General features: G+C 41.3%; 1 protein-coding gene across 1 annotated transcript in view; it reads right to left on the bottom strand.

Annotated features, from left to right (window-relative positions):
* Positions 1 to 411: 411 nt before the first annotated feature.
* atp6v1ba (ATPase, H+ transporting, lysosomal, V1 subunit B, member a) overlaps positions 412 to 25,691 on the bottom strand; it is a 56,039-nt gene continuing 30,759 nt past the window's right edge. Inside the window, exons 7-14 of the mRNA XM_083922658.1 lie at positions 23,294 to 23,395; positions 20,993 to 21,090; positions 20,666 to 20,789; positions 14,699 to 14,849; positions 13,946 to 14,028; positions 13,134 to 13,238; positions 12,829 to 12,958; positions 412 to 1,101 (exon numbers count right to left, since the gene is read on the bottom strand). Coding sequence (XP_083778784.1) covers positions 959 to 1,101; positions 12,829 to 12,958; positions 13,134 to 13,238; positions 13,946 to 14,028; positions 14,699 to 14,849; positions 20,666 to 20,789; positions 20,993 to 21,090; positions 23,294 to 23,395 — 936 coding nt within the window. The 3' untranslated portion in view covers positions 412 to 958. The remainder of the gene's footprint in view (positions 1,102 to 12,828; positions 12,959 to 13,133; positions 13,239 to 13,945; positions 14,029 to 14,698; positions 14,850 to 20,665; positions 20,790 to 20,992; positions 21,091 to 23,293; positions 23,396 to 25,691) is intronic.

The following is a 25,691-nucleotide window of genomic DNA, read 5'->3' as shown; positions in this document are numbered from 1 at the left end:
ACTCACTCACTCACTCACTCACTCACTCACTCACTCACTCACTCACTCACTCACTCACTCACTCACTCACTCACTCACTCACTCACTCACTCACTCACTCACTCACTCACTCACTCACTCACTCACTCACTCACTCACTCACTCACTCACTCACTCACTCACTCACTCACTCACTCACTCACTCACTCACTCACTCACTCACTCACTCACTCACTCACTCACTCACTCACTCACTCACTCACTCACTCACTCACTCACTCACTCACTCACTCACTCACTCACTCACTCACTCACTCACTCACTCACTCACTCACTCACTCACTCACTCACTCACTCACTCACTCACTCACTCACTCACTCACTCACTCACTCACTCACTCACTCACTCACTCACTCACTCACTCACTCACTCACTCACTCACTCACTCACTCACTCACTCACTCACTCACTCACTCACTCACTCACTCACTCACTCACTCACTCACTCACTCACTCACTCACTCACTCACTCACTCACTCACTCACTCACTCGAAACCTCTTGTGTTAAGTTGGAGATTGATAACATTGAATTTATTTCAAATAAAAAGAAAAGAGGGATCCAGCTGTAACACCCTAATAAATAAGGACTCATCTATAGTTTTTTAGGATATGTTCACTTTTTTTGTAATCAAGGGGTAGACATGACAACCACTGACACTTTCGATACCAAACTTCTGGACACATTACGCTACAGTACATCTACAGAATGGGGAGATTATCGCCCTGTTCTCGTTCAGGGTAGAGAAGAGGGGGTGTGGTCGGGGTGATTCAAGCAGAAGAGAAACTAGAGGGAATAAGAACAGTGGAGAAAGAGGAGGCGGCACAGAGCTGGAGGGGGAGATGAAAGTAAGCGAAGGAGAGGAGGATGGTGGGTAAACAGGTAAATGGGACTAGAACCAGGGCATCCTCGGTGCGGCTCAGTGACGGGCAGCAGACTCTCTGGGGTAAAATTCAGCCAGGGTACTCTGAGGAATCCTCTTAAGCATCTCCTTGGGAAAGATTCGCAACAGCTGCCAGCCGATGTCCAGGGTTTCATACACTGTCCTGTTGTCGTACGGGCCTGATGGAGACAAGAGGGGCCACAACCGTGTTGGTTAAAATCCAAACATAATATCACCGGAGGTGTCAAATGCACACAGTCTCTACTGTACATCACATAAAGCAAAAAATGTTCTGAAAAAAGGCCATAAGGAGAGAAGAATCAAGAAACTGTGTGTCACAATGGTGGTATTCTGGCTCACTGATGTACATAAACGTGTGGGATAAAGCCTCTTCAACTATCTAATTTGAAGGGACAATGTTGGCTTACTACACCCAAGGCAACTGTGATATGTTTAAAGAAATACAAAGAAAAAGAGCATTTTTCACCCATTCAGAGGTTGTGACGACCGAATATCTTCAGTCACTGAAAGGATGTTTTTTAACAATGACGGAAAAAATCTGAAGACCGTCCCTTATTTTGATGGATGGGAACTGAGGGTGAGTTACCGTAACTTAATTTCACAGCCCGTCCAGTAAATCTCAAAGTGTCTGCTCCCGTGCAGCAGCAACATAGTTTCCTGACAAGACAACGCCATAGGATTTGGTATCAAAGCAAAACGCAAGCACTTCTATTTGGCAACATTTTGGCTTCAAACTCAATGCTAATAGAGCACCTAATAATGTCAATGAGGTAAACTGTAAAGTCAGCTGCCACCTCTCAGTCAGAATGCGGTGCAGCTGCTCCGCTCTGCAGTGGAAGCTCGAGTGAAGAAACAAGGGATCAATAGATACTGCTGATCACAGCAGCTGAGTGTTCTACACTTTCTTTAAAAAGACCTTTACCTGTGAAGACCGCAGGCTTTTTAGTGAACTCTGCTTAACTGCAGGAAAAAAATCATATATCTTCATGTGGTGTTGACATGAAAAGTGATGGCCCTATAAATGCATCATCTGTAAGCATCTTCTGTAAATCAATTAATTATATATTATAGAATATTAAAGACACCCTTGGAAACAAGATGGTTCATCTCAAGGGGTTTATCCTTCTAATATATGTATCTATAATTATGGTACAATGAAAATTAATGAATAAAACACGTCTAAATAAAAAAAAAGATTTAGACAGAATTTTTACCATCCTTTCTGTCAAAATGACGGACAAGAAAGCAACCATCATCATCTTCCAGCTCACTGGAGTCGTATTTGTGTCCACATGATGAATAAGTCCAACATGCAGCTCTGGTTTGGTCTCCAAGTCGTGATATTAATATTTTCCTCTTTAGCTGCTAAACGCTCCACTATGTTCACCGACTCGTCTCTAACCGTGCATTCACACCCAAAGTGATGGAGGTGATGAAAGCGTCAAGCTGCCATTCAAAATCAATGTAAATGACGCAATGACTGCAACGATGCTCGCAGACGCCGCCATCGTTGCAGTCCTTGGGGAAATCAGTCTGTTCCTGTGGATATAATATAATGGATATAACTATGAACTGTGGATGGCAGGGAAGTGCCTTTAGACATCTAGTCTGCCAGAAATCCAGAAGAAGAAGAAAGGCGTAACTGCAGAGTGAAGCGTCTGATCTACCGGAGAGCGGGCAGAACCTGTACAGCTAAGGAGGTTAAATCACTGATGGCCTGATCTCACTACAACACAACGGCTCTTTTAAGAGCCACACACTTCATCTGAGAGCTCATTTCTGTTCTTTTAAAAGCATTCAGACCCCTGTTAGCACTAGCATAAGTTCCATTTAACACAGCCGTATAGGCTGAGCCGGGGGTTAGCTTCAGTTAGCTAATACTCGCTTTCCGGGTGATTTAATCGCCTCCATTGCTCCTTGTGTGAATGCACGGTGTCTGTCTGCTAAGCAGGTAGTGTACAGTGGCTTTGTTCAAGCATTCATTTTACACTAAAAACAGCTACTGGAAGTGAGGTTAAGGGATGTTTATGGGATGTGAAATCAGAACATTTCTCTGGATTTCAACAAGTGATGACACAAACTATTGTCATAAAAAGGTGTGCATCTTTTAAGACCCAACCACCTGAGAAAAGGCTGCGTGCAAATGGTTCAAATATTGTGAAAAGGGGTTACCATGGGTATTCTTCCTTTTGTTGGTGAATCATCAAAAATAGAAAAATATGATGTATAAGACCTCACACGGCAGTTGTCAAATACTGAGAAATCCCAAGACATATAGTCAATTCTGTTTGCTTTTCAAGGGCAATATTCCAAGAGCTTTTATTGGGACGATAGCAAGCGCTCAAATTGTTTGCGACATGTCAACAATTCCTGAGCAAGGACATAGTTTCCTTTTGCCACGGTCATGTTACCATCTGGTGAGCGAGAACTCCCCTGTAATTGCCAACATGGTGGAAGGCGCTGGTCAGACCCTGTACTGAACGCTCAGTATTATAGGGCTGGGAAGAGAGCAACACGATGATGCATCTAAATTTATAAGACTTCAGTACACAACAACAATGCTTCAACATGCTTAAAAGGTAAATTAAACAGTTCAATATATCTCACAGAAGGCAAAGATGAAGTTTTGCAAGCTTATGAGGCATTTTAAAGCTCACTGATGGAATTAATTATGTTGAAACCCTCTCTCTCTTCTTTACAGGCATCCTGAAGCCACCATGTGTAGAAGTTGATAATGATAGTTGGAGACCTATGCTTTTCTTATAATCTGTCATATAGGGACACGAATACAAATCGGAACAGGTCAGTGACGACTCCCACCGGTTGACAGAAAAAATGAATTGCGAAACGTTAACGCCACCTCCTGAGCGAAAATTGCTGAAGCAAACCATGGGCAAACCATCCTGACGAGACACTTTGCATCTCCTTTCCCCCATAAAAACGCAAGAGCGCTAGAAATGACCAGGGCAATAAGTTAATTTATTGGAAAAGATTTGAGGCCATTTTCTGTGGTTAAAATGAGGGCTTCCTTCTGTTGACGAACACGCTGGAGCCAAGATACTGCATCCCCGTCACCACAGCACTTCAGTCAGGTGATGGAGCCAAAACTCTACCAGAAGGTAAAAGCTCCTGTGGTTCAGGTTGATACTGTGTCTGTCACAAGCGACGGGGGGACATCTAGAGCCACGCAAAGTTCTATCACTAGAGATTTGATATTATTATTTTGATGGTGTTGGTTTGTTTTTAGAAATCTAGTTATTCTTTGTTATGTAAGTGAAGAACTACTTCAGTTGCACTTTTTAATAAGACACAAAAACAGTGTTTAACGGTGTTTTTGTAAAGAAAGGACCTCTTTTCTTGGTCAAGATTTTATATTCTTTTGTTAATTAAGATATTGAATTACATTATTTAACTTGTGAAATTGTTTCAAAAGAAAGGAGATATTTTTCATGTATTTTGTTGTTTATGACCATTTAAGCTGTATAAGAGGACATAAACTGAAATAGAGATTCTGTAAAGAAAGCAATTCAAAGATTTTTTTCCCCTACGAATGAAAGATCATTTTATTTGGTCACAATTTGTCTGTGATTATTTTGATTAAAAAAAAAAAATGAAATAAAAAACTCATATCGTGAAACGTATCAAATCGTGAGTTGAGTGTATCGTTACATCCCTACTGTCATATAATGTAACAGTTAGGGTTGTCACGAGAACCGATACTTGCAATTCCTTTTGATTCTAAAATAAAAAACAAAGACGATGCCTATTTTTTTTTTGAGACACCGGAAGCATCGAGGCATCGTTAGTTCCAACTAATGGGAGCAGTATAGAGTGTTCCAGTCCTACTTGCATTCAGAAGTAGGAGGTCACGAAGAAGTGTAGCTCACATGGCATAACAAACCTCATGCGGAAGTGAACTACAGCATTCACTTCCTTCTGACTCGTTTCTAAAAAAGGCACCATGAGTCGTGTATGGAAGCACTTTGTGAATGAAGCAGATGACCATGGCGTCATCAATCTGCTCAAGCCACGATGCAAACGATGCTACCGTGGTCTTCACCTACAAAAACGAATAAGATAGGTAACGTCATGTTTAACAATGTGATGAAAAACAAACAAAAATAAAACTAAACTAAACTATAGGAGGCATTCAGGAGGACAGCTACGGTACAGCTGCTAATCCAAGGTGATTTTTGATTCCTATATATGAACAACATCCAAACGTGTTTTCTTTTTTCATCTGTCATACTGAAATACACGTTACATGATGTTTGGATGGCTCGTGGACACATCTGTTGCAATAATGCCTTATCTTATGTGGCCTGTACCTCATAGTAATGCAGCCTAGGCTAATCAGTTAGCATGCCTCTTTACATTTCAGTTGGTCAACTAAATACTTTTGCAAATGTTTGCGGACATTTTTTAATTAAGTTAATGTTTTAACATTAACTACCTGCCACAACCATGTCTGTAAAAATGACCGCACTTACTGTTAGTAAATGGGTGTGTGTGTGCATTCTGTTGCATGTATGAATCTCAAGTTGTTGTGCTCTGGCCAATGGTTGCATTGTATTTACTTCTTATATTCTGTATGTCTGTTATAGGAATGGCATTTTAATATTGTGCAAATTTGCTAATGAAGAAGTTTATGTTTAAGTAAATGGGATCAAAGATAACCTCTCTTTTTTACGGTGGCATTGAGAATCGTGTAATTTCACTGGTATTGGCACAGACTACTGAATTTTTGGTATTGTGATATCTCAAGTTACAATGTTGGATGTTCATATTAAACGTGGCCAAAGCCTCAAAAAATGAGGAAAACGTATGTAAAAGTAATGTGTTTCAATTTTCAGAAACACCCCAAAACGCTCCGTTTCCAAATTGACGTCAACCCGAGCCGAATTTCTTTATATGGTCATCTATTCCAGGTACATTAATTCAGTGTTTACATTACATACACTGCTATATGTAGCTACATGCTAATCGGGGATAGCTGTAATCTTGGTTTCCCGGTTGCTGGTTAAGTAATTTATGGTTTAGAAGCCTTTATTTGTCTTTGTTCAGCAGAAAGTGCCACTATTCTCAGTTACACTCCACTGCTAACTAGCTACATGCTAACATCAGGGAAAGTTGCTATCTTGGTTGCTGACGGTTATTCAATTTTGGATGACATTCCTGCTGGAACATGTCCCGTTGAGTAGTTTTTGGTGTAGAAGCTTTTATTGGTGATTTATCACAGCAGGAAGTGGCGAAGTACGGTACAGAGACCAGAGCTGAGACCTATAAACTCCAATCAGAGCAGATAGCGTTTTTTCGAGAGCGAGTCTTAAAGAGATAGGCGCTGCAACAAGAGTGTCTCAGACAGAGGGTGAATACAGGTGCAGCAGCCATGAGCAGCATGTAAACATGTTCTGTTAGAAACACAAAATACGGTATGAAAATGAAGATGCCCCCCTGGAATCCATTAGTGTTCAACAAAGAAAACATAGCTGTGAATGTACAGTATCCACCAACGCCATTTTGAAAGCTTTGTTTGGACACTTTCAAGAAAGGAGAGATATAAACAAATGGTCAGGTACACTTCTGCAACAAAAGAACCTACACGGATCAATATTTTCCAAGGACAAACATAAACATGTAATACAATGTGTATGCAACCTCATCCAGCATTTTTCAAAGTTGTATACTGTAATAGATGAGCTAAAATACTCAATCAGTGTGTTTGCATGCACATCAGTAACCCGATGGTCTTACCTCGTTTAAGGGAATGATCGGATTATTGAAGTTTCCCACGTTTACATGAGAGGGGGTTGAATGGGAAAATTCCTCCGGTACAGTAGGTGGAGCTCTGCCAACATACAGCTGGACTGAATACAGCTTTATTTCCAGTTTACCTTTGACAAAATAACAAACGGCCCGACTTTTGGACAGAATAACGACAGAAACGGGTCTTCTTGGTATTAAAGTTAGTATTCGTTCTCTCAGTTTAAAAGGTATTGCTCTATTATTGTTGTTTTTTTCACGTTGTTTTCGGCACTGTTGATTCCTGGTTTATTCTATTTCTGGGTCAAAAGCTACCGCCGCAGAGTGGAGAACATGCGCAGTCGAGAAACCCGATAATAACCCGAGAACGCTGTTTACATGCATGAATAATCAGGGAACTGAAGGAGTTCTCTAGTTCTGTCTAGGTCTTGTATGAGAACCCAGATTTTACCCAGGGTACGGTGTTTACATGGTGTTTAAGAAACCGGGTTATGACCTTAACTCAAATATAATCAGGTTAAACTGCATGTAAACATACTATCACTGCACATGTATTCTCATTGTATTTCTATGAGATAAATAAACATGTAAAGGCTTCTGTGGTTTTAATTTGAACAGTCAACTTATTTGAGGCATTTAAAGGCCACTGATGAAGGCATCACAGCCAGTGAAACCTTCTTCTTTTGAAGGCACCATGTATAGAAGTTGATAATGTCCTATTTTGGCACTCAAGTGTACATTCATGATCACCAGATGATGAAATCTAATTACATTGGTGATCCCTGGGCTTTTCATCTAGTGCAATCATCCAGTCAAATTTTTAACCCTTGGGTCCTCTGGTATCCCTTGGGTCAAACTGACCTGAATGAACAGGAAGTGTAGAGGCCACAGCTTTGAATGACTTCTGCGCATCTGCACCCACAGGACATCAGTAGTTTCTCACACTGCTATGGTTTGATCTTGGTCCATTCTGACTCAGTCTCTTCCACAGTGCTGTAGGACCCCGATAGGAAGTGCTCTTTTGTGAGTTCTTTGTGTCTGGTTTTTCTGCTCAGCATCACAGGAAGGCAGCATCACAGGAAGGGAGTGGGAGATAAGACGTTTTTATACTTGTTTCAATATGAGATAAGGTGTGTTTTACAACCTCAAACCCTCCTAGGGTAATTTAAACCCAGCATTTGAACTGGTGGGTCGGTCTCTGTTCTGGAGACAGAGGGACTTTCAGTGATAAGGACAAAGTAACTAAGGACTTTGTTTGAAAGTTTGAAAAACAGTTAAACTTTGATGTTCCATCGCAACTGGCTGTTCAAAGACATTCTTGCAAATGTGTAACAGTGTATGATTGATTTTCCGACAAGATACAAATAATGCAGAGATAGTTTAATCTTCCCTGTTAGAATTCTGGAATATAAAACAGTTAATTCGCTCAGAACCAGAGGGTTGGGTTAGGCCAAGACAGGTGTCTCCCCTCTTCTCCACTTCACTCTGCTTCACTTCCTTCTCTTCTTCATCTTCTCGCCAACTCACTCTCTCTTCTCTGCCCTCTTCTCCCCCTTTTCTGCTTGCTGCGTTTTGTTTTCTTTTGTTTCTTTTGTTCAACTTTGTTAACCCAAAGTTCGCAAGAGACGTTACTTTATATTTGTTTTCTTGTTCAAATATTTTAGCTTTAATCTATTTTTATCGCACAACTTTATAAGTTTTCTACGACACGTTTTTATCTTTTATAAGTATAGTAAAACCCCTCGTGCTGTCTTTGCCTTTTTGTCCGGCTGGCAAATTGCATCGAACTCGAAATACCAGTCCACCGAACCGGTCAGAACTTTTTTGTCAACCAACAAACCACCAGAGGCAAGCCACGTGCAGATGTACAGTCACCTGAAGAGCTGAATCCAAGCCCGGACGACGGGAGCAGACAAGCCCGCCAATCCAACTGCGCAGCTGACCCAGTCTACAGACCAGAACTCAGGTCCGCCAAACACCGGGACTCGGACCTACGGAACTTGCATCAGTACTGTAAGACGCCAGGGCGACTGTAATATCAACGGCAAAGTAAGTATGGCCTTTTAATACGTCTCCTGGTTGAAAACGTTGGTGATGATTAAATTCTGATCCGAGTTCTGTTGACAGGCTATTTAGAGCCAGTTTAAGTCCGCCAGTAATATTATAAACCAGCCCCGTAGGTCTGAATCACTCTGGTCTTAAACTTTTTTATATCCACATTTAACCCTTTTCACTCATCTTTTCAGTGTTGCACTATCCTGTTTTCTTCTTGCTAGGTAGTCAAATAAATGTTTTTAACTTACATCGTTGTGAGAGTCTCCCGTTCTGTACAGAAAGTGATGGTCACTGATAAGGCTGTGGTACAAACTAACGCGTTCGAGACGAGACTGATAAAACTGAAACAATCAATTACTTTAAGTGCTAACAGGTATTAAACCTTCACCAAAGTTTAATAAACATCCTGTCTTATTTTGGTGTGGTACCCTACTTAGAGGTTAATTAAATCCTAAATTTTAACGAGTCGAGTTATTCATATTTAATTCAGCGACTAATATATTCTAGCCATAATAAATGTAGGCTCACTCTCCTACAGTTCACTAACTGGAGTAGGTTTCTTAGACATTACTTGTTGACAAGGATTTTCCAGATATTTTCTATGGGGTTAAGATCTGGACTCTGGGCTGGCCATTTCATTGTTTCAATATTCTTAGCTTCAAGGAACTGTTTCACCATTTTTACAGTGTGACAGGGGACATTGTAGCTAAGAATGCAGATGTGCTGAAGTCATTCAAAGCTGTGGCCTCTACACTTCCTATTCATTTTTGAATCCTAGAGAAGAAAACATTGTTGAAATCTTCTCTTCTGACACAATAGTTACTGTTCCCCAATTTTGATCACTGTTTTTTCACTAAATAAAGGTTTTTGTTGAAGTGCCTTGGTTATTTAAAAAAACAGCCGTTTTTGTGGTATAGCCACAGCTGATATTATATCAAATACTGAACACTATAAAAATAACAATATTTCAGAATAAATCAAGTACTGTACTAATAATTTGTTCTCTAATTTCGATCTCCGGTGTAAATGTAAAATCTATAAATTCAACAAAGTTTTGTTAAAAGGAAAACACAATCATTTTATTTTGAGTTACGTCTATATACTTAGCAGAACGGTAAGAGCAGTAAGTGTTTACGAGATCCTGATCACATAATTAAGAGATAAAGTGTCTAATTCTTTTGTGGTGGCGGACACATGACAGAGGGTAAAGAGTGCAGGAAAGTAAGAGTAAACAGCTTCTCTGTGCTTAGATTATAATAATGTAACATTATCTGTGTGTAAATGTGTGGGATATAGCATCATGTGTGCTCTATTTCTGTTTGTTTGTACATGTTTATCACATAAAATAGGCTAAGGCCATTGAGTTTTAGGTAGAAATTTTTTTTTATAAGTTTTATATTTTATGGGTCTCGTGCATAGACTGTATAAAAAATTAACGTAGCCCCTCCACCGGGGTAAGTTCTCTCAACTCGATCCAATCATAATCGCCTCTGGGAGCCGCCATCTTGTCAGACTGACTCCTCTGCATTTCCTCTTACCTGAAAAGGGCATTGATGTGACGTTGGGGGGAGGGAGATATGGCTGTCTGGCTGACGTTTACAGAATGAGCCACATTAGCTCACATTAGCTCCACCGCCCGGGAGCTAGGCTAACAGAACACGTTACTACATGAAAGTGAGTGGGAGTCCCATGTCTCTAACGGAGATTACACCTGCTATGAAATAATATGAAATACAGTTTGGGGAGAAAAAAATAAAAAATACCGGCTCAGCGAGTCGAGTGCAGGCTCTCCCGTGTCTCTAGCAGAGATTACACCGGCTCCGGGAGTAAAGTGCAGCCAGCATTTATGATCTGTGATTTAAACTGATATTCAACACAGTACCATGCCCAGAGAATGTAAAACCCCGACCCTCACGGACCAAATCCTCCGGCTGCTGCAGATTAGCATCTAGTGTATGTGTCATAGGTAGTAGGCTGTACTGCAAGTGTGGCTAAAGCTAACCCTAACACGGTGTGTTCCTAAACCATCTGTTGGTTCAGTTGATCAAAGAGCAAACCATCTCGTCACTTATGGAAACCCCACAACACGAATGACCACAGTCCAGGTCGAGATGACGGAGTTAGCATGCTAATCCTGACAACTAGCCTCCGAGGAGAAGTGAGGGCCAGAGGCTAACTGTCACTCAGGAGGCCGCACCCCTAATTATTCATAAACTTTAACGTCCAATAAAATAAAAACTAGCCTGTTGCAAAATGATTCACCATTCACCATTCAAGTGTTGCCATGGAGATATGACCTACACATACAGACTAGAATGAAGAAAGTCCAAAAAAGGTTTTATTATGCTGTGAAACATGGGGGTCAATGAGAAACTGCCCTATTGTGCAAACTACTCCTACTGGACACTCGGAGAAGGGCAGCTTTTGGCACTTCAGTTTTGGATCAACCAGGAAGACACTGTGGTGGGGCCTTTGTCTCGTGCATGGGCGTGGTAAACTGTCTCAACAGCCCCCCCTAGACACCTGCTAAAGTTGAGCCCCTCATGAGGTTTCACCTACAGTTACGGAAATCAGTAGGCACGTGGAATGCGGGGACACACATAAAAGCCTCTCTGAGCCATATCCTAAACCCAACAAAAAGGCAGCTATTTTGATTTGAATTTGCACCTTTTATCCATAATTTCCCTTTAAGTGTCATACTTGGAAAAAAAAAAAAAAAAACTTCTCCTAGAGATATAACACGATCGACTTCAAACTAGATCAGTGCCATCTAGGGGTGGGCGATATAGCAAAAATGATATATCACAATTTTTTTACAGTAAAATTCAAGATTTTATCATGATTTTTGATATTGCGTTTATTTTGCAAGTTACTGAGCAGTGCAACTCAAGTATTTCCCTATGTAAAAATATAGCCCTAAAAGAGAAAATATATATGACATAGCATTTAGGCCAAAGAACCTTTCTGATTTTAATCAGTATGCCTAATACAATGAACATTTAACAAAAGCTGCCTAAAGCTACCCGTTTCCTCTGCTGGCTGGGGTGTGTCTGGTCTCCTCGCCGTTTCACACTAGTTGAAAAGGTTTGTTCTGTTACCGTGTGATGTGTGAACCTTGTGTGACTGTGTGTGTGACAGGTTCGGGCAGAGGGCGACCTCTGAAGTAACGCCGCTGCCTCCTTGTTAAACATATTAGGAGTCCGCTGGTGCATGGGACATCTACCGTTTTTCAGGGGCATATTTTACAGCTTGGTCCACACATTCTATGATTAAGTGTGGACAGACGGCTTCCTAATTGTCCGACGCTTGCAGGTTTCGTTCTCATTTTTCTTCCCCCTACTCTCTGAATCAAACATTAGGGGGATGAGAAATCCTCATTACTGCCTGTAGTTCTCTATGATTGGTTGATCTGCGTGTCTGTAGGGCGGGCATGAGGCGGACTAGCCAATAGTCTAATTTGGCTGAGAGAAAAAAAAACCTGATGTGTAAAACAGGAAGTTGTTGTAACTTGACCATACATTGTCCAGTATGCACCAAATATCTGACAGGAGTCATGTCCTGAACACATCTACATCTTAATATTGACTCACAGTTATAGTGCCCCCCTATAAGCACGATGAAAAATTACAATTTACATGAGATTTCAATTGTGGGTTCTGCACTTCATGTATGGAAACATAAAGAATGTTTTGTGGATGTTGCGTAATTGCAGACTTGTGCTTCTCGCCATGAAACAGGAAGTCGCTCTAACTTCAACATACATTGTCCAAACTGTACCAAATTTCCAATCCATAGTAAAGAGTCCAGGCCTTAGGACTACATTCCAATATTGACCAACTGCCAAAGTGCCACCTACTGGCAACAGGAAGTCAGCCTAATATGACATACTTCCGATTTACTCCAAATTTTCAGTGTGTTTCACTTGATGCAGAGCAACACAAAGCGTGTTAAGATGCGCTCTCTAGCAGCGGACGCAGGAAGTGCTGTGAAAGTTGGTATAGATGATCTTGTAACGAACATGGAAATAAGGTTGAGAAGTGTGAAAGTTTCCTCGAGCATCATCTTACCCTGAGCAATGAAGTTCTTCTCAAACTTCTGTAGGAACTCCAGGTAGAGCAGATCATCAGAGGTGAGGGCCTCTTCTCCCACCACAGCCTTCATAGCCTGGACGTCCTTACCAATGGCATAACAGGCATACTGTAGACAAGGAGAGACATTCATAAGAAGATTAAAAAAGAACTGTCATCAAACGTCTGCATGTTGTCACCTCCCTCTGCATGTATTATCCTTCATCAAACTTTCATTCAGAGGAAAATCCCTGTGTCCAGGATACAGGATGTATTATGCAGGTACAATATATAATTTTTGTTACCAGCTGGTTTGAAACGTCAGCATGGTCCTTCCTGGTCATCCCCTCACCGATGGCTGACTTCATCAGACGGGACAGTGAGGGCAACACATTGATGGGTGGGTAGATCTAAAAGACAAGTATGACATTGTCTGATTCCATGTAATATATATGTATAATGCAAAATGTAAACTCTGCTGAAAAAACATTTTATTACAAATATAGAGGTTACTATAATAAGCAATGTAATGAACAGAAATAACCTGGTTTGACAATTTTACATCTCTCCACAATGTAAAGTGCTATTTGTCTGGAAGTGTTGTTAGTACAACATCATAGTGCTCCAGTCTGTTGATTGATGTCTTCACTAACTGACTGTACAGTTGCAATCTATCGTGTTTGTGTTATGTTTTCATGTTTGCTTTGGGGTCAATTCTTAATGTAAACATTTATATTTAGAATAATGCACAATGGATAGAGGGATCGTCGTACAATTTACAACATTAGTTCTCTGAGAATATCTTTCATAACCAGCAACATGGGTTTTGTAACTGACATATCCAATTGTAAAGTATCTTGATGGGGTTGCATGTGGTTGTGCCTAAGATTGAATACATTGTTCTTACCTGGTTAAATGACCAAAACCATAGGTGTAAGCAATCTGACCAGTAATCACTCCATGCATATACTGTATGTGACTTCACACAAACATGATCACTATAACATGTATGCATATTGAATCAAGGAAACAGTGGAAGCAGCTAACCCAGTAATGATTACCAGCTATTTGCCCTAAGTTGGATGAATGCTGTTTAAAAGAAAGGACTGATGAATACCTGTCTGTTGTGCAGCTGTCTGTCAACATAGACCTGGCCCTCTGTAATGTATCCAGTCAGATCAGGAATTGGATGGGTGATGTCTGTTTGAGGCACAAAAATGTATTTAATCACACTATATTCCACAATGAAGTATTTGGTACATACTGCAGTACAACTAATATAAACACCAGTGAAGAACATCAACAATACAACATAAGTCAAATGACTCGCTGATTTGCAGACATCACACTAATGTGAGACACAGGACAGAAATAGACTCCTATTTTAAAGACCTAATCTCTAAATCAAGAGCTTGAGAGCCCTTAGGAAAACCAGCAGTGTTTAGTAAAAGTTGACACAATCACCTCCCTTGGCCAACTTTTGGACAGAATTACGACAAAAACGGGTCTTCTTGGTAGCGATGTTACTTTCCATGGTGAAGTCCTCCCTCGGTTTAAAGGTAACGCTCTATTGTATGTAGCATGCACAGACGAGAAACCCGATAGTAACCCGGGAAGGCTGTTTACATGCATGAATAATCAGGTACTGAAGGAGTTCTCTAGGGCTGTTAACCGGGGTATGAGAACTCTGATTTTACCCGGGGTACGGTGTTTACATGGCGTTTGAGAAACCTGAGTATGCCCTTAACCTGAATATAATCTGCATTATAAACTGCATGTAAACACTCATAACTTAGACTGAGAGTTGTGAAGATGTCATTATGGTCCAACTTAAAGCATAGACTTTTTGTTCAATTGCTGCTGCTCTCACCATCATTGGGCATGGTGAGAATAGGGATCTGTGTGATGGAGCCATTTCTGCCCTCCACTCGGCCAGCACGTTCGTAGATAGTGGCCAGATCAGTGTACATGTAGCCAGGAAAGCCTCTACGGCCAGGTACTTCCTCTCGGGCAGCAGAGACCTAAAGGTGAGGAGAGGGTGATGAGTGGGAGGGTCTCATTAAGCTAAGCATAAGCTAAAGGGAACAAGGTTGTTAACATGCATTTACATTGCCTATAGAAAGTCACGATACCCTTTTGAAAGAGTCACCTTTTTTGTTTTACAGTGTGAAATGATAATACATAAAAATATATATATATTTTTTTTTTCCTTTTTACCTTACAACATTAAAGATTATATTGTTCTTTTTTTTTTTTTATAAAATACGGAAAATTAATAAAAAATGAAAAACCAGAATAGCAGGGTTGGAAAAGTGATGAGTCCCCAGATTTAATCCTTTGTGGAGGCACCTTTTGCTTTAATTACAGCCATCAGTCTGTTTGGATTTGTCTCTACCAGCTTTGTGCACCTAGATTGGAAATATTTCCAATTCTTCCTGCAGAACTGTTGGAGTTCAGTCAGATTCTGTGGTGAGCGGTGATTGACTGCACTCTTCAAGTCCATCCACAGATGTTCTGTAGGATTCAGGTCAGGGCTCTGACTAGGCCACTCTAGGACATCCACCTTCCTGTCCTTTAGCCACTGTGTTGTTTTTATGGAGGTGTGTTTTGGGTCGTTGTATTTCTATACAACATAATGCTGCCACCACCAAGCTTCACTGAAGGGATGCTGTGTTTTGGGTGGTGTGCTGTGTTGTGTTTGCTTTCTGCCAAACAAAGCACTCGGAGTTCAGCCCAAAAAGTTCAGTTTTGGTCTCATCAAACCTTAAAACCTTTGCTACATGGCATCAGAATCTTTATTATGTTTTTTTATGGGACTCAGTGTGACATTTTTTTAGAAGAGGCTTCTTTCTTGCCACCCTGTCATACATATAGAACTTTTGAAATTGTTGTCACATGCACAGATCTACCAACCTCTGCCACTAAGACTTGTGTTAAATATTATAGTTACTGTTAGGCTTTGCTTGCATCTCTGGAAGTGTGTCTGTCTGTCTCTCTCTGTCCATCTGTGTGTCTTTTCTCTCTTTCTCTGTCCTTTTCTTCCTCCCCAACCGGTGCAGACAGATGGCCGTCCTCCACAGAGCTGGGTCTGTCTGACGTTCCTGCCTGTTATAGGGAAGGTTTTCGTTGCCACTGTACTCTACAGAGGAATTGTTGGGTCTATGTAAATCATAAATAAGTCATTGAGTGTGGTCTTTACCTACTCTGTAAAGTGTCCTGAGATAACTTTTGTTATGATTTGACACTATAAATAAAATTGAATTGAATTGAATTGAATGCTACAGCAGAGGTTTGGGGTTATTTTTATTTTTTTTTCCTCATTTCTTTTAATTGAATTGTGCAGATATCAAAACAAGAAAAAGTACAATAGAAGTACAGTGTATCGGCCCCAAAGTGAAAAAATAAACAGGAACAAAAACAAAAAGCCCCAACGTAAATCCCACCATCCCTACCAACAAACCGTGTCAGACTTGGTCACAGTAACCAACCAGAAAACTGAACAACATATATAGTATTATTTGAGAAATAAATTTAAAAAACTCAAAAAAACGGGAATTCAAAAAATATCAGAAAACACTGAGTCTAGAGTCAACATGTCCATAGTGTTTAAAATGTTTATTTAGCGATTTATGTTCAAACCTCTTTAACAGACAGAATATCAGCAGCCCGTCAGGACTTTAACTGTCAACGCTGTGGTCTCAAAATAAACTCCGGTCAGTCCGGGGCTGGCTAAAGCACAGCTAAACAGTCAGCACCACATCGACTCTAAGTTATCCAGACAACATCACAGTGGCTCGTCTGCGGTGAAATCAGCAGCTCTCTGCAGTCATCAGGTCTCTTCTGTGCGGGTGGATGTTATGAAGGCTTTCGCCTCGGTGACCGAAGAGAGTCTTTTTCTCCCTCCGTCCTTCATTGTGATGTCCAGCCTTGCAGGGAACAGCAGCGCGGGTCTGAAGCCCAGGTTGTAAAGCTCTGACATCACCTCTCTGTATTTCTGGCGCTGCTCCACCACCTCTGGTGCGTAGTCCTCGTATATGGTGATAAGGGAGCCTCTGTACTGCAGTTTGCCTCTCTTGGCGCGGCCTTCACCAATGATTTTCTCCTTCACCTGGTATCTGTGCAGCCTGATGATGACTGCCTGTTCTCCCTGCCCTGGCCTAGGCTTCTCAGATTGTGTGCGTTGAGCCCTGTCACATTCCGGCGATGATTCCAGGATGCCCCCGCCGAAGACCTCCAGCCGCGGCCCCTCCACTGCTTCCAACCGCACGGATATTATTGCATGGCTCTCTGCTAGTGTGGCACGGAAGGACACCAGCGTTAGCAGGCGCTCGTCTTGTAGGTTAAGATTAACCTCGAGGGAGCCTATCTTCCGAGCGTGTTTGGACACTGCGGCATGGACGTGGTCCAGCTTTGCTTCGAGCGTTGAAATGGAGGCTTTGAGGTCCACAGAGAGGGCTTTGAACTCGCCAGAGAGCCCAGAAGAACGCAATAGCCGCCATGCTAATGTCGCCACCTGCCTCGTCTGCAGGGCTAGCCTTTGCTTTCTCTTGCACCTCTGCACCTCTGACCCCCCTCTGCTCCCCTCCTGCTGTTCGTTCCTTTGTTAACCCAAAGTTAGCAAGAGACGTACTTTATATTTTGTTTGTTACTTAAGTTCGTTTGTTAATCTATTTTTATCGCGTGACTTTTTTAAAGTTTTCTACAACACGTTTTTTTTATCTTTTATAAGTATAGTTAAACCCCTCGTGCTGTCTTTGCCTTTTTGTCCGGCCGGCAAATTGCATCGAACTCGCGACTCCAGCCCCACAGAACCGATCAGAACTTTTGTCAACCCACAAACCACTTCAGAGGCAGCCACCTGAAGCACCAAGTCCAGGCCACGACGGGACTCGGCGAGAGCCGCCAGTTCAACCACACAGCTGACCCAGTCTACAAACCGAGCCGAGGTCCGCCAAACACCGGGACGCGGACCCACGGAAAACTGCATCGGTACTGTAAGACGCCAGGGCGACTGTAACATCAACGGCAAAGTAAGGTTGGCCTTTTAATGCAACTCTTGGTTAAACGTTGGTGACAGTTAGATTCTGATCCGAGTTCTGTTGGCAGGCTAATTAGAGCAAGTTTTTGTATCCGCCAGTGATTTTATAAACAAGCCCTTCGAGCCTCAAGCTTCTTATATCCACATTTAACCTTTTTCACTTGTCTATTCAATGTTGCACTATACTGTATTATAATCTCCTTATTATGTAGTCAAATAAATGTTTATAACCATATGTCGTTGTGAGAGTCTTCCGTTCTGTGCAGAAAGTGTTGGTCCCTGATAAGGCTGTGGTACGAATTAACGCGTTCAAGACAAGACTGATAAAAATTGAACAATCAATTACTTAAATAACTAATAGGTATTAGACCTTCACCAAAGTTTAATAAACATCCTGTCCTAATTTGGTGTGGTGCCCTTACTTCGAGGTAAAATAAATTCTAAATTCTAACGAGTCGTGTTAATTCATAATTAATTCAGCGACTACTATATTCTAGTAGAATTTCACTTTAAAGTCCAAAAGTCTTCAGATTTTCCTACATAACTTTGGGGCGAAAGGCCTGTAAAGTGGGGAGTGATTAATTTCAAACCATAGAAATAGATCAGCAAAAAAAATAGATCAAAACCATTTCCTGCTGTAGAGTCAAGTGATCTTACACAAGAGGCGAACAACCTGGTTGGAAATGTTGCCATCCTGTTTTCAAGCCCTCTACAAAAATGACCAAAAGCAAATCCTTGCTCTTAATTCACTTGACTTTGGGAACAAGAGGGATAGAAAAAGCTCCCTATTCATTTTTTAATTCAAAGGTTGATGGGAAGGCTTAATACTTATGAACTGTATATTCAGTGCAAAACCCAACCTTCACGTATGTGAATAGCAACACAAGTTAAATGTTAATATGCTCCTGACTCCTTGTAGGTCCTGAAATAAGCATTGAGCCGTCTGACTCTTAGCTAACTATTGGTGCAGTGTACATGTGCCAAGGTTATGGACAGCATTCACATATGTACATGCACCATTTATAAACCTGCATTGTACTGCCTGCACATTTAGACAGCAAACTCTAAAACACAAAAGAACGAGTTGACTCCTCACCACAAGGAGAGAGCAGGGCAGCGGCGGGAGGCATTTCCTTGTAACGCCATTAAGGTTTGAATGAAGGACACATCCTCCCTTTCAGCAAGGAGCACAATACTTTAGTGCGTTTATCACCTTTGTGCTAATGCTCCGGAGAATTTACATTGGTGTGTGAGGTTGACATGCTGAGAGTAGAACCAACATTGTTGGTTTTCATGAGATCTTTTGAATATGAGAAAGCTATTTGAAAAATGCTTAACTGTTAAACCAATATGCTGACAATAAGAATTTGGACCGGTTGATACTATCAGTTAAACAGTTAAAAATATAAATCATCAAAAAGAAAAGAAAAAGAAGTATATAAAACTAAGTGTCAGACCAATGAGGGATTTTTGATGCGGATACTGATTTTAAAGGGAAAATTCCCAGATGGAATGAAAATAGATTTTACACCCAGATGACTCTGCAGGGTTGCTTTCCTAAACAAATCACTTTATTAAAGGATATTTAACAATATTGTACAACCCTATTTCCAAAACAGTTGGGACGCTGTGTAAAATGTAAATAGAATCAGAATGAGATTGAAATAGCACAAACGCACCATATTAAATGTTGCAACTGAGAAATGTCATTGATTTTTAAAAATGATTTGCGCATTTTGAATTTCATGCCAGCAACATGTTTCAACAAAGTTAAGACAGTGTCAACAAAAGACTGAAAAAAGTTGGGAAATATTAAACGAAAACAGAGGGTGGAACATTTTAGTTAATGTGGTTAACTGGCCCTCTCCGGGAACCATCACCTTATCGTGGCGGAGAGGTTTGTGTGTCCCTGTGAACCTGAGGGCTGTGTTGTCTGGAGTCTACTGCTCCTGGTCCGAAGTCGAACTTCAGATTGAAGAGGAACAATGCGGATTCCGTCCTGGACGTGAAACAACTGACCAGCCCTTCACTCTTGCAAGGATTCTGGAGGGGGCATGGCTGGGATGAGGATCAGCACCTCTAAATCTGAGGCCATGGCTCTTAGCAGGAAACCGGTGGATTGCTTACTCCAGGTAGGGAATGAGTCCTTACCACAAGCGAAGGAGTTCAAGTACCCTGGGATCATGTTCACGAGTGAGAGGACGATGGAGCGTGAGTTTGGCCGGAGAATCGGAGCAGCGGGGGTGGTGTTGCAGTCGCTCTACCGCACCGTTGTGACGAAAATAGAGCTGAGCCGGAAGGCAAAGCTCTCAATCTACCGGTCAATCTTCTTTCCTACCCTCACCTATGGTCATGAAAGCTTGGTCATGACCGAAAGAACAAGGTCGCGGGTACAATCGGCCGAAATGGGTTCGGTGAATTATGAAACATGAAGTAGGACAAAGGAGACCTGAACTGTTGAGCAGCTGAAAAATGACAGCAGTTGGTCTCCTCAGTTCCCAAACGCTTATAGTGTTGTTAAAAGAAAAGGTGACGCAACAGAGTGATAAACATGACAGAATTTCTAAATCACCTACATGACAAAATTTCTAAATCACCTAGAGCATAATTTTCCACATAATGTGTTCAGTAATAAAAATGTAATCTCGGTGCATATCGAAAAACATACTGATAACAATAGATGCAGATACCTGTGTGATAGGTCGATATCGGCCAAACGGTTTATGGTGCAGGTGACGCATGTAAAAATTTCAAAGAGTGCAACCAATATGTCTAAGACAGATGTGCTGGTAGTCTTACCTCTCTCAGAGCCTCAGCGTAGGAGCTCATGTCAGTCAGGATGACCAGGACGTGCTTCTCACACTGGTAGGCCAGGTACTCTGCTGAAGTCAGCGCCAGGCGAGGGGTGATGATGCGCTCAATGCTGATTGGTCACAGAGAAAGGTTGAAGAATCATTTTAACTCTGAAATGTGTTTTAGAGGCTGTTCATACATTTCAGAATATGAAGCCAATAAATATAACATTGAGTGTATAGAACATCATGCAGAATCAATAACTAAGAAAATATACAAAAACTGCTACGATTACAGTTTTCATTGTGAAGATGATTTCTGACTGAATCTTACGTGGGGTCATTGGCGAGGTTGAGGAAAAGGCAGACGTTGTCCATGGAGCCATTTTCCTCAAAGTCAGACTTGAAGAAACGGGCAGTTTCCATGTTGACCTGACAGACAAATGATACAAGTTAATGACTTGGCTCTAGAGTGGGCCCAAAACATTTTCATTGGTTGTACTGGTGGTGTCTGTGTGAAACTGCGCCTGTATTTCTCCTTATGCAACATCACAACCTTTTAACATATCGCTAATTCAAAATTAAGGAAACTTTTGATTGTTTCATAATCAAGAAAAATGCTGCAGATGTAACTGTGCCTGGTACAATGCACACATTTACATAATGTGTTAAGAAATTAGCAGTTAGTTCCCCGGCTCCTCCTGTCCACATGTGTAAGTGTCCTTGGGCAAGACACTGAATCCCAAATTGGTCCCTGTGCTGCGCATGGGTGTGTAAATGTGGTTTGAATGACTAGATTGGATTAGTTGATGGCAGGTTGTCTCTGCCTTCAGTGTATTCATGTCTGTGTGAATGGGTGAAAGTGACAAATAGTGTAAAAGGAACCTGAGTAGTCAAAAGACTAGAAAGGCGCTATTCCAGTCCATCCATATTAATAAATTAATACATTAATTAATAAATTGCCACTTTAAATCAATGCTTATATTGTTTGGCAATAGGAATACATTTACAATTATATTATATTGTAATTCAAAAGCAGTCAAACAGGATAATGTCAATATAATAATAAGTGTCATTTATAGGATAGGACTCCTACTTTGCTTCAAAGTAAGTAAATATACAATCCATGGGTTAAAAACTGAAGTTTGGATCACAGTAGACTGACTGCACACGACTCCTCTGACAGGTCTGGACCACTCTTAGATTGTGTCTGTACCTCTGAGAAAATACAAAATATGAGAAAATTGGTGAATGCAGAAAGTTCTCCTGAATCACTCCTACAAGCCACTTAAGAACCAATCTGTTCATATGAGTGGTACTTGCATGAGTCAAGGTTATTTACCTAGAGTTTGGCATGTTGATTTCACCAGCTTATCAACACAGGTGCCTGTTGCAGTGTTTTCCACAGGATTTTGTGAGACTGCCGTGGGTGGACCTCGGCCCCTCTAGGGGGCTCAGGGGCTTGTTCCCCCAAACTTTGTACATTTAATTAATTTATTATTAGGTAAGGGGTTCGGCTACCTTTTTCATAATGCCCAACAGTGGCAAGCATTGAATGACAAGACTTCAAGTTGGGTCTCTCATTTGCTCACTTGCTGTATGTTTAGTGCTTTGAGAGATATTCATAATTTCAGCCTTGCAGATGGCGTTTTACATTGACTGCGGTTATGGCTTTTATATAAAAGTGACTCAAGTGCTTATTCAGACATGAGGTCGACATGTAACATTGTGAAGTTTAGGTAACTGTAAGGGGCTGAAGTTAAGAGTAAGTTAATACTCACAATTGAGAAGCTGGAACTGTGGGATGTTTGGCACATTGATGGAAAATTGTCACCAGTAATTTTGATAGGTCCATTAATGGTCCTGAATAAAACTACAGCAAGTCTACACGCTTTTCTTTGGTTAGTCTTGTCATTATCCGAGGTTTTCTCAAAAAATGTAATACAAATAAGAAATATGGCCAGAATACACAGTGAATTTGGCTCTCAGGACTAAGACAAACACAAAATCTAATCAGTCAGGAGTTCAACACAACTCTATATTCTGGGTGAACATTAAACTTTTGTGTTTTAAACACATTCATTGCTGTAACTGTGAGCACTAGTCCTTAAATTTGTCCTTTTAAAAATACATATCCATGTGCTGGCTTGTATAAATCCCTATTAACACTGCTTTTCAACTCTCCTGCTAGGCTAACCACAATGGGATGTGAATTGGTGGAGAAGTGGAAGGATTAGTATTTAGCAAGTGAAGCAAGTGTGTGTGTGTGTGTGTGTGTGTGTGTGTGTGTGTGTGTGTGTGTGTGTGTGTGTGTGTGTGTGTGTGTGTGTGTGTGTGTGGTCAAGCTGTCACAATCAGAGGGAATTACAGAAAACAGGAGGAGCAGCTGAGGAGGAGAGAACCTGATACTGCGGGGCTGACAGCGTTAAAGGGCCTGTTGAATTAGTAATCTGTCTACATGGCCGGGGGATATGCTCAGAGGTGCAGAAGTAACAAGAGAGACTTAAAGGTTAAATCACCTGGTGAATAAAAGAGAGAAAGCAGGGCGGGAGAGAAGGAAGGGACAGGGTGTCACGTCAGGGTTAAAAGGGGGATTAGAGTCACAGATGGGAGGAGGTGGGGGTTGACTGCTTACCCCCATGGCAGCGAAAACAATGGCAAAGTTCTCAGCGCTGTAGTCCATCACATCCTTGGACTTTTGCACCAGGCCGGCCTGGCGGCAGATCTGGGCAGCAATCTGGGAGAGAGAAAACAAACAGCAGGATATAGACAGTTAAGAGGTCTTAACGTCCACAAACACACTCTTTAATGACACAGCACATGGCAACTTAAGGAAGCAGCGTGGCTTTATGAGAGAATGTGAATGATATTATTTCTGTCCGAGGGTGTATGTCCATATGAATATACACAAGTAGATAGTCATCCAGGCTAGTAAGTTGAGCCATCTTGGTACAGGTTTCAGATCCTTTCTGACCATAGACTGTTTGTAAAGACTCAGAAAAAGCCAGATTTTGTGCTGCTTTTGGACATTTTAAACAGAAACGTGATGAATTTGATATATGACAAGAGGTAGGTCCTCATCCTTCTTTAAAGCTAACAAAGTTAAATGACTAAACTAATGCTAGCCTATTTGGTAATTAGTCAATCCCCATAGACCACAATGTAAAAATGTCCAACTTTACAGCAGAAACAAACACGTCAGTCTTAAAATACAGTAGATCTGTGAACTGTAAAATGTATTTAGGAGCATGTGTGCATATAATCCAGCCAATGCTGTGGCTTGTGGCTCTCATGAACTCTTTTTGCCGTTACTGGGACACGTTGAGCCTGCTTGCGCATTCCGCTCCCTGGTGCGAACATTGGCTTCAGAGCAGTGACAATAGTTATTTTAATAGCAGACAGACCTCCTGCCTCCATAAACACATACATGTATTAGGAGATGTTGCTCACCAATACCAAGCTGACGGCATCTCTCCAATGGACAGCAGCAGCCAATGCTGTCTACATTTGACGACATTTCGTTGAATCTGAATCCAGCTATTCCCAATTGAGTCCGCTTATTGAACCTCAATCCTTTAGAATCCCTCATCAAATCAAATCAGATTTAGTTACTAGTTAACTACTCAAACTCATTCAGATCTCTTATCAACTTTTATTGACAAAGACACTATAGATGAATCCGGCAAGCAGTTTGTGTGTTTCTCCATCTAGCGGTGCAGTAATTACTGCGGTGGCGTCTCCCTCCAGTATTTGCGCGCTTGAATAGGAGCTGTCGTTATAAGTGTACCTTTTACCTGTCGAGGAAGTCGGTAAGAACCTGTGCAATTCTCTGCTGCTCTAACAGCAGTGGGAAACTTCAACTTTGGAAAAAAACTGAACGTGAATGCCACAAACCTTTACCTCATGAAGAGTGCCCCTGTCTGAGATCGTACAGTCTACATGGATTCAAACCTTTACCTCATGAAGAGCGCCCCTGTCTGAGGCTGTATGGTCTACATGGATTCAAACCTTTACCACATGAAGAGCGCCCCTGTCTGAGGCCATACGGTCTACATGGATTCAAACCTTTACCTCATGAAGAGTGCCCGTCTGAGGCCGTACTGTCTACATGGATTCCCTGGGCGTGCAGATGTTCTCCAGAAGTGGATCAAGAATATTAACCGAGGGGCCTTTGTTCCCAACAGCAACAGACACTCAGTTTTGGTTCATACTCGTCAATCTCACAATGAATAGCATGCGGATGCCTAGCTTAAATCAGTTAAAAAGTAAGCAAACACTGCTTAGCTAGGTCAGGGTAGATGCCTCTATCAAGGCTGCCGTGGTTACACACAGTAAATCACCTTAATGTGGCGTTATTGTGAAATATAACGTAAGTTGCTCTAACTAGGGCAACCTAATGACCACAATGTAAACCTCAAGTGGCAGAGTTAATCAGTGATGGAGGGAAAGAATCATAAGCACTCTTCATGAGGTAAAGGTCTGTGTAACTTAGTTCACATTCAGTTTTTTTTTAAAGTAGAAGTTTCCCACTGCTGTTGGAGCATCAGATAATTGCACAGGTTCTTCCTGACTTCCTAGATATCGTTGTCAAAAGTAATGCTGCATTAAAAGGACAGGTAAAAGTAGAAAAGGTTCACTTATGACATTCAATCGAGTGCATACTGGAGGGAGACACCACCACAGCAATTGCGGCTTGTTCACTTCCGGTACTTCGCCGGATTTGTCATTATCTATACTTTGTCTATTTAGTGGTAGCCTTATTATTATTCACAACCTGTAGACACAAGATATGAAATACTAATATGTATCTGACACTGACATAACAAGTGTAGCTGGAACCAGCATAGTCCATTTATCATTTACACAAAGAATACTTAGTAGATCGATTTATTGTTTGTCTTTTTGCATGGAGTTATTTAACCATAAGACAAATATAGAATATCAGCTTATGCTTATTCCTTTTAAAGGCATCATACAGACAACATATCAAGTCCTCCCTTCATTAACACATTTGTTATACAACAAACTGCAAT

This window comes from Echiichthys vipera (genome assembly GCF_963691815.1).
Source record: "Echiichthys vipera genome assembly, chromosome: 11".
NCBI classification, from domain to species: Eukaryota; Metazoa; Chordata; class Actinopteri; order Perciformes; family Trachinidae; genus Echiichthys; species Echiichthys vipera.
Note: the sequence above shows the minus strand (reverse complement) of the source record. Positions and strands in the feature narration are given on the sequence as shown.